This window comes from Sturnus vulgaris, chromosome 10, assembly GCF_052056855.1.
Source record: "Sturnus vulgaris isolate bStuVul1 chromosome 10, bStuVul1.hap1, whole genome shotgun sequence".
NCBI lineage: Eukaryota > Metazoa > Chordata > Aves > Passeriformes > Sturnidae > Sturnus > Sturnus vulgaris.
Window position 1 is genome coordinate 8,141,503 of NC_142252.1, and position 13,432 is coordinate 8,154,934.

Here is a 13,432-nt window from a genome sequence, read left to right on the forward strand (position 1 = left end):
ACCTTACAGCTCCAAAGGAGAAAAATAAATAAATTTCTGGGTTTAGTTGGATTCAGGCTGCAAGAGCCAGCTCTTTTAGATAATGCTTTATTGGGAAGCAGTCAAAGAGATCTTTGTGTATATAGCCATATAAAATTTGGTATCTCTGATCTCTGTCATAATGTTACGAAAAAAGAAGTGTGACTAAGAAAGCTTGAATGCTACTTCAGTATGACTATCCAGCCCTCTCAGCCTTAAGTCTCTTAGGGTTATTTTCTTTTCACAGGTCGTCTTTTATTTCATGCCCATCATACGTGGCTATTTTAAGGGGCTATAGAGAGGTGCTGAATGCTGATAAGGCAAATCCTGTATCCCTTAATCCACTGCTAAATCATTCTGCCAGCCTTCAAGTGTACCAGACAGATGGAGTGCACTAGGAAACTGCCCACAGGCTGGTTACTTCAACTCCAGCCCATCTTTAATCCAGAAAGGTTTTGTTCTGGTATTTTAATCATTGATTGACTGGGAGCTCTCTTCCATGCTGGGTTAGGTAAAATATCCATGTCAGAGGTACTGGGGAATTCGTGAGGCTGTAGATCATACGAGTGGTGTGAGACAGGATGTGTCTCGAGGGAACCAAGGAAGCCATGAGGAATGTAAAAAGTCACAGGGTTAAAGCCACATTAAGACAGCTGTTATGTTAATGAGAGTTCTGCTTTTCTTCTAGCTGTGGGTCATTGATTTAGAAAAACATGAACAAGGTCTTTTTCATTTTATCTTATTTTTCCACTGAAGCTAGCATAGACCAAAACATCATCTCCTAGATCCCATTCGTCTTGCTAACAACACTTGTGAAGCAACTTATCTTTGTTATGTTTGTGTGCAAATGATTCCCGGGGCTTGATTTGGTCTTACCTGGCCCAAGTCTATCTGTGGAGCTGTTTTGCAAGCATTTCACTTAGTAAACATGTTAAGAAAAGTCATGCACAGCTGAGTTTGCCTTCCAGACAAATTTATCCACACATCTGATTTTCTTCCACAGTCATAACAAACACTTACAAGAAATGTGGCGTGAAGTCTTCTCCAAAAAACATTTAGCAGGTAAAAAGTCTGAGCCTTTCAAAACAGATGCTCAATAATACAACTATACTGCAATAGACGTGATTATCTTAAAAAGTCAGAGAGGTGTTTTGTATTGCTTATTTCAGTTTGCACAGTGGAATGCCTCAGGCTGAGTTTCAAAGGTCAAAACATAATAGAGTTTCACCAAAGAAACCAAATTCACCTGTATCCTTGGTCAGACCACAAGTCACCACTCATTTTTCTTCCTTTGTTAGACCACAAGCTTCAACATTTTGTTTGTCACCCAACCACACATTTGCTTAGTAACACTTGCAACTCAGACTGATTTAAATGGAGTGTACTTTTCCGAGTAATTCGTAGATGTCAAGTGGTGAAAGAGCAGCAGAAGATTCTGCCTGCAGTATTAAACTTTTCACAGCACGTGTTTCTTTGATATTAAACAGGATAAATCCTAATTGAAACTTGAATTCTGGGATGCAGTTTATTCCAGGATAATTTGGCTGCTATTTTCCTGGGTTTAAGCAGCTAAAAATTCAGGCTTATGCTTTAAAAAAAAAAATTTAAATCAACCCCACATTACTGCTCTGGTACATTAGCTTATTTTAAACAACCCAGATCTAAATGAGGCTGTGAAGACTTAGAAGTTATCTGAGCACTTATTTTCTTTCAAATTAAACTGAAAGTGGGGATAAAAGAGATATTATAGAGTTTATACCAAGTCAACTTCAAAATCTAATCTAAAAATGAACTGTAGGTAACTGCACCAGCCACCCTGCTCACTTGCATGGCTCTGTAGACACATTGTCCTTTAAAAATGTTTTTCTCTCCTTTTTAATGCCTGGAAGACCCAGACAACAACAGATGAAATCAGTTAAGTAACCATAAACTGGTCCAACAGCTGACCTGATTACATGCAGAGTGCTGTCAAATGCAAAAAGCAAACAAATGGGGATATCAGACTTCTTCAAAGATTCTGTATTATATTCATGGTAGGTATGGAATAATTAATGGAGAAGACACAAAAGGTTTTTCAAAGCAGTTCTCCTAAACAGTTGGAAAATTAATGTTCATGTACAGATGTAAAAACTCTACACCTGTAAACAATGTTGTTTCACATTTTCCTTCTACTCCAGAGCAGGATCATGTAAGAATATAAAAGGACTCACATGCTAACAGAAAAGAAAACTCCTTTCATTAGGTAGCTCATATTATACATACCTGGACACGAGCCTCTGTGAGTTTGGCTCTTTGTGCAAGTTCTTCCCTGGTGTAAATGTCAGGGTAGTGTGTCCTCTCAAAAGCTCTTTCCAGCTCTTCCAGTTGTTCTGCTGTGAAGGTTGTCCGGCTGCGACGCTGCTTTCTTTTTAAAGGCAAATCTGGTTCAGAATCAATGTCAGAGCCTTCATCAGACTGAGGTGCTGATGCTCAAAAAAAGAAAAAAAAACCGCAAATATTAGCTTTAGTTAAGGAGAAAGAACAGCAAAATATTGAATCAATCAATAACATCCTTTTATATGAAGGTTGTCTTGGATCAAAAGCCCCTCACAAACTCTGAGTCAGAACTTGAGGAAAATCAGCAAGAAAGAAACCAGCATCACCATGACCCAGGAAGGGGTTACCAACTCCTGAAATCAGCAGTTTCTAGAGAAATCAATATGGAAACTCCTTCTGGACTTCACAGACATGGAGATAGAGAGGTCACAGAGAGGGCTAGCCAGACCCTGGCAGCATTGTTTGTTTGCCCTGGCCATCAAGTGAGCCCCAGCTACAGCTGAACCCAGAGCTATCACTGTGAAGGCAGCAGAACCTCTTCAGTACCCAACCACACTCTCCAGCAAATGGTAATGAACCAAAAAAGTAGACTTTCAAAGCCAGTCTTCACTTGCATCAGCTGCTGTCCAGGCAACCAGCATTCCTTCTTGCCTGAGTCTTCAAGGGAAACCACCTAAAGAGGGCAGACACTCCCCAGTGATGCTGAAACTGCTTGCTCAATGGAAATACAAGCGCTGCTGCTGCTACTACTTCAACAATGCCAAAGAAATTATTGATATCGACATTGATTTAATATAATCCTTTTAATGTAATTTACTTGGAAGCAAACTGTTTCTCAAGTGCCAGCTAAAACCCCCCACCAGGTTCATTTCTAGCTATTTACATTTCCAATTTCACTCAAGCTGTTTGAGCTAATAAATACAGCTGATCTGTTTACTTAGAGCATGAGAAACACAAAGTGCTTTTTCAGACAATTCAGCTAAAAAGTTTATTAATTTCTGCACACCAAAAAAAAAAAAAAAAAAAAAAGAACAATTACATCTAGACCAGTGGCTCTTAGTGAAATATATCTTCCTTTTCCAGACAGCATTAGTATCTTGGACCCAGCATACGCGGACATAAGGAGAAACCCCTATGGATCTCAGCATCAATATAGTGAACAAACATCAGCTCTCAGAATCTCTTACTTGCAATGAAGGTTTGGCCCAAGTAAGACTGGACTAAGAGGTTCTCATTCTTGAAAAGATTTTTCTCTAGAACAAAGGAGAATCAGAACAAACATCCTATCCTAAAGAGTTCAATTTCATTCCTTATCAAACAGGCAATCTAGAGTATCCCAAAATTAACATAATACATTATCTGAATTAGTGACAAATCCTAAATCTTCTCAGCCAGGGTCCCAAGTGACACTTGCCTTCCTCAGCAACTGCCAAGTTACAACCCTGCAGGATGGCTCCACACTGTCATTCAAGAGCAAAAAGAAATACAAGATATTTTAAATATAGTTCCCCAATGTCACTCTCAGATACAAATCACACACCTTAAGCAGAACAGCTCTTACTGCCCAGCTAGGCCAGAGGAGAGCACACCAGCCACACTAGCAGGGTCACACTGCATTCTGCCCTTACCTGGTGTGGTAAGATCTGAAACAAAGTTCAGAAATGTCCCTTTTGGAGACACTTCTCCAAAAAAAGCTGTCTTTAATTGCGTACAATGAGTTTAAAAGAAAAGAAAGTCAAACCCCAAGATGTCAGGAACTCTTTCAGACTCCACACATACGTGTACAACTTCTTCAAACATCTATGTATATGCCTATAAAAAGCTGGCTTAAATTGTGCAACTTAAAGGGGGATATTTATTGCCAAATTTGTGAAGTGAACTCCCTCACCAACTGAGTGGGAAGTATCAGGAGACATATAATTATCTTTTTTAAAAATGTTTTATAAAATCTTGGCAAAATCTTGACATGTTTCCCTATGCTAGAACTAAAACCCTGACTTAATTTCATTTTCCCTTTATATTTCATTAAGCAGTATATGTAAGGCACAAAGTTAAACCATTAAAAAATAGAAAGCTATAGTATCTAAGAGTCCAGAACAATATGTGCAATCAAGGGCAAGAATTTATAGAGAAAGTAATAAAATTAAAGTAAGGAGAAAATGTATATCACATGAAATGACTTTCATACCTATGTGCTTTCATTGGCTTTACCTTTTGCCAGGCCTGGCTGCTATGTGCAGCTTTATTGAAAACATTGGCTTCTTTCGTCTTATTTGCCCTGTGATATTAAAGTCAGGCAAATGTAATCTCAAAGGATAGCTACATGTGTGTACTACAAACCACTGTTTTCATTTCTTACAAAGTATTCTTAAATATCGCTATCATCAAGAAAGCCTTTATTCTTATTTTTCCCCATTAAAATACCATTATTAGACTTTTGTACAGGTTAGAAGGCAGTCAGAGTACTGGCTAAGCACAAAAATTGGATACAGCTCAGCCTTTAGACAAGCTATATATATTTTATATACATTTGATAGTCATAGTGCGTTGCCCTCTCTCTAAACACTATCTCACTAACAGATCTGCTGACTTCCATGATATTCAAAGATACTGTTCAGCACTGGCAAAGCTGGTGAGATTTTAGCTGGGTTATTTCTACGTCCATCACCTCCATAGACACATGCATCTCACTAAGCTTTACATGTGTCATAATGATCCTAATTTTCCAACCCCTCAAGTTATAAATGGAAGGAGACTCACTGTCCTGACTGGGCTTCTTGGGATCACTGGAGCCCCTCTTACCATACAGCTCAAAATGGGAAAGGCAGCCAACAGCACTACCAGTTGCTGAGTCACAAAGAGTAATTAAAAAAGGAATTACAGAATTAAAGAGAAATTATTTGTCCCTTAACTGCTCATGACCTATCTGGTGGCCTAAGGAAATGCTGCATGCTGTTTATCACCACAAATGCAAAACCCCACTGCCCAATGTCACAGGCATTCGATCACCTGGAGTTCTGCAGCCATCCCTTTTGCAAACACTGTAAATAGACACATCGGGGCAAAAACCCAACAACAAAATGACACACAAGAGGTCATTCTGCGGGCTGTTCTTCCTCTCAGCAAGACACTTCATTTGAATAATTAAATAACAATAACATGACAACCATTTAAAGCCCATGCATTAGGGCTGCAACACAGTGCACCTGACACAGGCAGGCAGAGAGGTTATTATGGAGAGGTTATCATTCTGTGACCCGAGGAAGCAGAACTTCTCTCACAGCTCTTCACACGCTGTAACATTTTTTAATAACATATTACACAGTCTCTTCGTCCTAGTGTTAACAGCCAGAATGAATTCTGTCTAACCATGGATCTCGCTGAAACAAGGCCAATGAAAAAAAATTAAAAATAGCAAAGGCTAGGGAGGGTTCTGGTAGCAGTTTATTAGCTAGCTACCCTTCACACATTCATCTTCTCAGTTCTTTATTTAAGCAAGATTAATTTCACAATCTCCCCCTTGCACCACTGCAGGTCTGGAACTCACCAGGGCTGTTCATTCTACTGGCCCTGGGGCTTACTGGGGTGGTCACTCTGCTGGCCCTGTGGTTCCCTGGCTGCTCATTGTGCTGGCCCTGCAGCTCACTGGGGTGTTCACTCTACTGGCCCTGGGACCCACCGGGGTGTTCATCCTGCTGGCCCTGTGGCTCCCTGGGTGTTCATCCTGCTGGCCCTGTGGCTCCCCAGGTGCTCATCCTGCTGGCCCTGTGGCTCGCCGGGGCAGCAGTGGCTGATCCCGCAGCCATGCAGGCCCAGGCGAGCCGAGTGACCTCCTCGTGTTTGCTCGGGTGCAGGCAAGGGGAGTGCAGCGGGGCCGCCACCCCCACACAAACCCACAGCAAATGACAAATGACACTTTCTCTTTGTGATCTTTGGGATTTTTGTTGACTTATTTGGAGGCTTTTGTTGGGTCCTAAGAAATGGCCTGTGGCTGAGGCCTATTGGGCCGATTTCCACGCTCCATCTGTGGTATCCATCAGCGGGGCCTTTGCCCGCATTCAGGGCTCTGACACCTGCCTGGCAGGATGCGGGAGGCACAAAGGCGGCTGCCGCGGAGGCGGGGGCGGCGGGCCGGGGGGCTGCGGAGGGCAGCCGGGTGAAGGGGATGCACAGCAGGGGTTAATCCAGCTCCCCCTCCCCGAACCTCGCACCTGGAGGCGTCCCTCCAACACTGCCTCAACCCAGCAGAGGTGAGGGGCTCAAACACAGCCCTCCGCCACGCTGAGGGGCAATGGACGAGAGAGGGCAGGGAGGGCAACAGAACTGCCCCAGCATGGGGGTGCCAGAGAGAAGGAGGGAGGGCAGGGAGGGCAGCAGAATTGCCCCAGCATGGGGATGTCAGAGAGAAGGAGGAAGGGCAGGGAGGGCAGCAGAACTGCCCCAGCATGGGGGTGTCAGAGAGAAGGAGGAAGGGCAGGGAGGGCAGCAGAACTGCCCCAGCATGGGGGTGCCAGAGCAGCCGAGGCGCTCCCCAAACACACCTCTGCACAGCCAGGAGCAGCAGTAGGTGGCCAGTAGGGCATTCCTGCCTGGAGCCTTGTTTGTGTTGGAGTAGGCTTTCAGCAGCTGGCTTTTAACAGTCGACAAGATAGAAACGCATCAAGCATCCTTTTCTTCATCAAAATAAAAAGTCCACAGCAAGATAAAACAGAATCCTTATTTCATGCTAACAGCCCCCCTCTCTCCTTCCCTCTCAGAAGTCTTGTTTAAGGGGCAAACTCTTATATCCATACAAAATATAATGAAGGCTCTAGAGCACCTCTCCCTCCCAGCACATCAGCCCTTCATTTTTCTGTGTTTGCCTGGGGAAACATGATGCCAGGCTCCCCCCTCTCCTCCTCCTCCTCCCAAAACCTCACTGTCACAGCAAGGAGCCATTAAAAAGAAAATACACCCTGCCAGGTCTGTGCTAATCAAACCAGGACAAATAAACTCTGACACTCAACAACTCCCCGAGTGCCTGCAGCCCGGGGAGGAGACTACAGATTAGTTATGAATATGGCAGGCAGCAGGGAATGAGCTCTGGGGTCCCGAGTCCCCCCACAGCCACCTGTGAGCTCTTCAGACGCCACAACTGAATGCCGTGTTTATCTAAGATAAAATGCTTCAAGGAACAGGAGAGCACCCCTAAAGTTTAGGTTCTCCCACCAAAGTACTTTTGGGCCAGGTTACTGATATTCAAAGCTGAAATTTTATCGAAGTCAACGTTCATTTTCTGTGCTTCAACATCCGTGGGGTAAGAGGACAGAAGGGAGGTTTGGATATCCCAAGTTTCACTCTATTAGGTCACAGTCCAAAACTTGTTATCAGCTGGACTCCTTTTCTTTTAGAGGAAAAGCAAAATCAAATTTCAAGAAACAAAGAATGAAACAAGCAGCCACCAAAGATTTCTCAGATGGGTTATGATAAAACATGCTAATACTGCTACATGCTTCTTTTTTCCTATTAAAGTGAAAATTTAAGTGAAAATTTAAGAATCAGCAAATATATAAAGAAATCCTCAACCTTGCTTGAAAGCAGCAGTGTACCTGATACAATGTGAAATACCCACAAGTAGTAAAATTGCTTTTAACCAGTTCTGCTGGCATTTTGACTATGATATATCAAAGAAGGAGAAACAAAACCGAGAGAAAGCCTCCGTTCTAGACAGGAATATCGCTCATCTAACAAGGATTAAGTCACACTTCAATTACTCCTTTGAAAACTGCTGCTATTTGTAAAGGGCATACTTGCAAAAAAAATTGTAAATTACTTTTTCTAACTCCACAGGCACTTAAAAAAAAGTATGCAGTGAGAGAATAAGAGAAATGTTGAGAAAATATGTTGCTACTTAAGTAAACTAATAAGAGCAATTAATCCATTGCTGGAATTGGAAAAGAACAACACCATATCCTGTGAGCTCTTAGCTGGAAAGTCAGCACAGAAACAACCACCGCAGTAGTGATAAAAGTGATCTTCTTGAGAGAAATGGATGGTATTTTTATTTTGTTTGGGCTGATTCACATAGAGAAATGTGCTTTGTACGGCAACGTGAAAGGAAAACAGTAGCTGCAGTAAAAGGAAATGGCCAACAGTGACTTTTATTTACAATTACCAAGAGACAGGCTATTATTGACCATATGTGCCACAATCACCCTCCTTATCATGGGTTGGCCATCATGTCCACTGGGAGCTGTTAATGAACTGGGTAATTGAGCTGCTGACATGTGTTACCAAAACAAAACAATAGGAAGAAGAGACAAATGAACATTTTATTTGCCAATCAGAGTAGGTTCCGCTTTTCAGAGAACTGTGCCTAAGTAAGTGGCTGAATACATAAAACAGTGCATTGAAGGCAAGCAGATGCATGCACAATAATGGTTAACTGACAGCCTATGGCCCATCTGTGCTTAACATTTTGTTAAAGAAATTACTTGACTTGCTAAAGAGACAAATCATACAGCTGCCCCAAGTGCTGCATTATAAGAGATAAATCATTAGCTAAACTGTTTCATGCTTAAAATGACAATGCATATTAACAGTTATGCAGGGACATTTTGTCAGCACAGCTTGATGCAGTTATAAGTGACAAAAAATGTGACAGCTCATAGCTATTCAATGATTTCAACTTAGAAGAGAATGACAACACTGTAAAAACAATTTCACCTCTTAAACAATAGACAATTCACAGCCTCTTCTTTTTTAAAATATATTTAATTTTTTTTTTGCAATGATTAAATAATATGGAAAGGGAAAAAAAAATGCCCAGTGCCTAACTGTTCTGCACCATTAATCTGCTAGCATGTACTTCATTCAAAATCACAGAGCATCAAAAAGGAACACATTCCATTTTAAATATCAAAGACTGCATCGCCAGCACTAAGAATAAATGGCTAATTCTCAACTGTGCATGAAAGGATAAAGAATTTCTAGAGTGAAAGGAAGGGAAAAGGAAACTGCAAATACAACTACAAAAATCTCTTCTTATTCCCCCACCTCCTTTGCCAAAAAGAGATTTGCTTTGTTGATACAAGTAACGCTAAAGTACTTAACAGCTTTGCATGTGGGTCTGATCCCAACTTTCACTGCTGTAAATTTGCGCTGGGGGATTACTACTACTATTGCTATTATTGTCATTGGTCATATTCTAATTATTCTAATCATTATTATTATTAATTCTTATTATTTACGTTGAAAACTAAATATAAAGGAACTGCAGTCAGCACTTAGATCTTGTGGTCCAGGGAGTACATGTATTGTGTATTACATTAAAAAAAAAAAAAAAAAAAAAAAAAAAAAAAAAAAAAAAAGCCAAGTAAATAATGTGATTTGATAAAGATTTAGTAAAAGTCATGTAGCCAGAGCGGAGCACACAGCCAGACTGCCCTGTCCTCACCCGGGCTGGGACTAATCCCAGCACGGTCCGGCCGCCCCGAGCAGCTCTGCAAAAGCAGCAAGACCATGAAAAGCGCAGCTCGTTGTTTTTCTCCGGGAGCTCACGAGTGCCCACGTCTGGGGGTTTTTCCAGCCCTTCCCACTGGGAGCATCCCTGGTAACGCTGAGAACACGAGTACTGTGTTTAAGTATTTCAACATCTTGTCTGTTCACTTACCAACACTAGGACATTTCAAGGAAAAACTTCCAGAGGATTAAAAAACTTTGTCTCCTAAATTTTTTTTAAAAGCAAAATAAACTAAATACACAAATCCAAATGAGATTTTCTCCCAAGAAACTTTAGGAATTTGATACTTGAGGTGATATTTTAATATAAGACAGGGAAACTGAGGAGGAAAGTGAGATCTCTCTTGCAGAAATCCCAGAACATATTAAGAAAGGATTGGTGTTATGTCTTCAAGCCGGTATCAGCTGATGGAAGAGCTGATTGATAACCAATTAAGACTGAAAACATTGAGTATCCTGGGAGATGGAATTTGTCAGCTGAGAAATTAAATAAAGCAAATGAAGGAGTCTCTGGATAAATAATGAGACAGTATTAGTGAGTTAAAGTGCTGCAAATAATTGAGTTGTCAGCAATCTCTCAATTGTGTAAGGCAGTGTGGACTTTTTAGAAGAAAAAAAAAAATATAAATTATATTTGCCTCAATCCTTTGCAATAACACCAAACAGAACTCCTAAAGTTATATGAGCTGATCAAACTACTGGGCACACCAAGATGGAAAAGGCTTACAAGCATTTTTCAACAACAGCTCTGTATTTCTTCACTGATTCCACTTGTAGTATTGCTAAAATATTTTTGAAGAAAACAGGAACTGTACAGACGGCTAAAGTAAAAAAAACAAAAAAGAAAAAGAAAGAGAGAATATTTTATTAAACTTCCTATTTGTCTCAGCTAGTTCTAACACCTGAATTAATAACATTTTTCATTCCAAACAAACACTATCAGAGCAAGCTGTTGCAGATAGCTTCATCTCCATGTTGTGATTATAGTTCTCAAAGTCTCAGTGGGAGATCAAGTTTATCATATCTTCTTAAACCCACAGCTGCAGCCAGACCACCCCTCTAGCCACTTTTACCCACTACAGAGGTACACTGAGTTGTATGACCATCTCTATTTACTGCTTTCAGGACTTGGAATGGCCAAAATATTTCCAGACTTTTCTTTAAATAGATTATTGGATTTCGTCACTGAATACAACTCCATTTCCTCTAGAAATTACTTAACTTTGCAGGAGACTTCTGTGAAAGAAAAATAAATACTGGCTTCTTTTCCTCTGTTTCTCAGATTTCAGACAATAAAAATAGCTTTTCATCAAATATATTTCCTATGATTGATTTTCGAAGACACTACATAATCCTGCCAAATACTTCTTTTCCAGCCAAAGCTGTTAGTAGCTCTAGGTCACTTCCATCACAACTACATAAGAATTGGGGTGCTGACCTCAAAATCCATCATCTTCTGTCATGAAACCTGGTCCTAGTGGGTATTGAGCCCTCCAGTTCCACTGGTCAAAGACAGCCCCTGCCTTTATGGTTGTTCCAGTGTTTGGGATAAAAGGACCCTACAACAGGGTAGCAGCAGGGTGCTCAGTACCTCTTTGTGTTACTTCCTGTGGGGTTTCTCATTCCAGCCCCTACCTTGGGTGCCAGCATGGGGGGGGGGTGCAGGACTCTGCCCGAGACTCCCTGAAGCACACAATGCTGTTTCATTCATTACAGTGCCTGTGATGCTGTTACAGTAATTACCTTGAGTCCATCCAAGAACTGGCCACCTGCAGATGCTCCTTGTTCCTCACCCTGTGAGGTTTGCACGCCCATGAGCTCCTGGCATCATCCTTTAATTACACTTCCCAGGGAGTGTCTCCTACCAACCTCACAAAAGCTATTGGAGCTCACAGATGTCACCTGACCAGAGCACTGCCATAATACAGACACTAAACAAACATGAAGGAATAAAGCACACACACAGTGCTCTGAGGGCATGGGCCCTGGCTTGCTAATAATGAAGCAAGGTATACAGCTTGCTTAATATTCCAAAGAAACAAGAGAGCTTCATTTCCAAAGAAAACTCACAATTTTTCAGTCCAATAAAAAAGCCAGAACAAAGCCCCACACCAGCTGACCTCAGAGCAGTCAAAAAAAGGGAGTGATGGGCTGTGCTGGGCTGCAGCCAGCCCCACAGCACCTTTATAGCATGGAAAATGTGCCAGCTGGGAGTCACTCTGGATCCAGTCTCTACACCACAGACACATGTAATACCCATATATTTGCTCTCGTTTACTACTTGTTGACAGATGCTGATAAATGTTCTTGAAAACTTACGGGAACAATGGTTGCTGGTGAATGCCTAATGGTAGAGATGTCAAAAATTATTTGACTAAATATACACATCCTTAATATCACCAGCCTCTACGTATATTAACCAATTTATAACTGTCTCTCTGAATTATTAGCAGTCCCAAAAACTGAAAAAGTAACTCTGCACCAAATTTAGTACAGTAAACACTCTGGCTTCTCTTAACTATTCACCATACACATACAGCAGAAGTGGCAGGATGCCTGTTGATGAGTCCTGTAGGCTTTGCTTGGATACTAATATTATAAAATATATTTTCATTCATTTCCTTTTTCCCCCCTCCCACAGTGTCCCTACAACATAAGCATTCAGAATTTCAACAACTTAAAATGACGTGATTGTCTAAACAGATGATATTTAAGTGATATATAAAATACAAAACCACACATACAACTCATTTTGTCCTTGCCATTCCCAAGGAAGAGACTCTGAAGAAACTAGTTCTACATTCCCAGTATTAAATGCAAGTGACATTGTGTCAGTGGTCTTTGGATCCAGCCTCTAGACTCAGATGTAGCCCTCACCCACCCTGAGGCATCAGGAATGTCCACACTCAGAAGACACAAGGCTTTTACTTTAGTTCCTTTTATCCAAACAGGGAACCCAGTGAACGTTCCTGTGGGGTTTTTTGGAGCATGAAGAGGAGCTCACTTTTTAGATGATCTCCCACACACTGAAAATCAATGGTTTCATTAAAACTGATGGTTTTGCCCGCCAGAAATAGGGCAAATTCTCAAAGATAACAGTGAAAGTGGCCCCAAATCAGATTTGCAATGTTTAAAATTAGGGGGGAAATTGCCAAAATGCAAACAGATGAATCCAGAAAAGTTGAAATGCCTAGTTTCTTAGCTACAGTCTTTCATCTCTGTAAAATCAGCTATCTTAAATTGTTAGGCTGTAGGGTTAATTGATAGCATCTATTTAAAGGTTCTCTCTGTTTCCCTAGAGGTCTTCAACATTTCAGCGAGAAGCAGGAGAAGATTTGGGAGAAATTTTATGTCAACTATAAAAATCCTGGCTCTTGCTTCATCTTGCCTTCCAGTGCTCTGGCACCACTCAGAGCTCTTTTATGCTTCCACTTGTACTCAACTACGAGCACCACAGCCTGCAAAGGCTCATACATGCACTGCTGGGTACCCAGGAACATCACAAGTGAGAAGCCTAATAGCTCCATCACAAAACATGCAACAAGACAGCTTTCTTAGGTGGGAATAAAAGTAGTTCTCCTTGTTTCTAATTTTCTCC

The 13,432-nt window shown here is 41.3% G+C and overlaps 1 protein-coding gene across 2 annotated transcripts in view; it reads right to left on the minus strand.

Annotated features, from left to right (window-relative positions):
- PAX3 (paired box 3) overlaps positions 1-13,432 on the minus strand; it is a 74,232-nt gene that overhangs the window by 22,191 nt on the left and 38,609 nt on the right. The window contains exon 5 of one of the 2 annotated variants that reach the window (XM_014879511.2): positions 2,281-2,480. In XM_014879511.2, the coding sequence (XP_014734997.1) occupies positions 2,281-2,480 (200 nt within the window). Of the gene's footprint in view, positions 1-2,280; positions 2,487-13,432 lie in introns of both variants that reach the window. The other variant, XM_014879509.2, reaches the window with a different exon arrangement.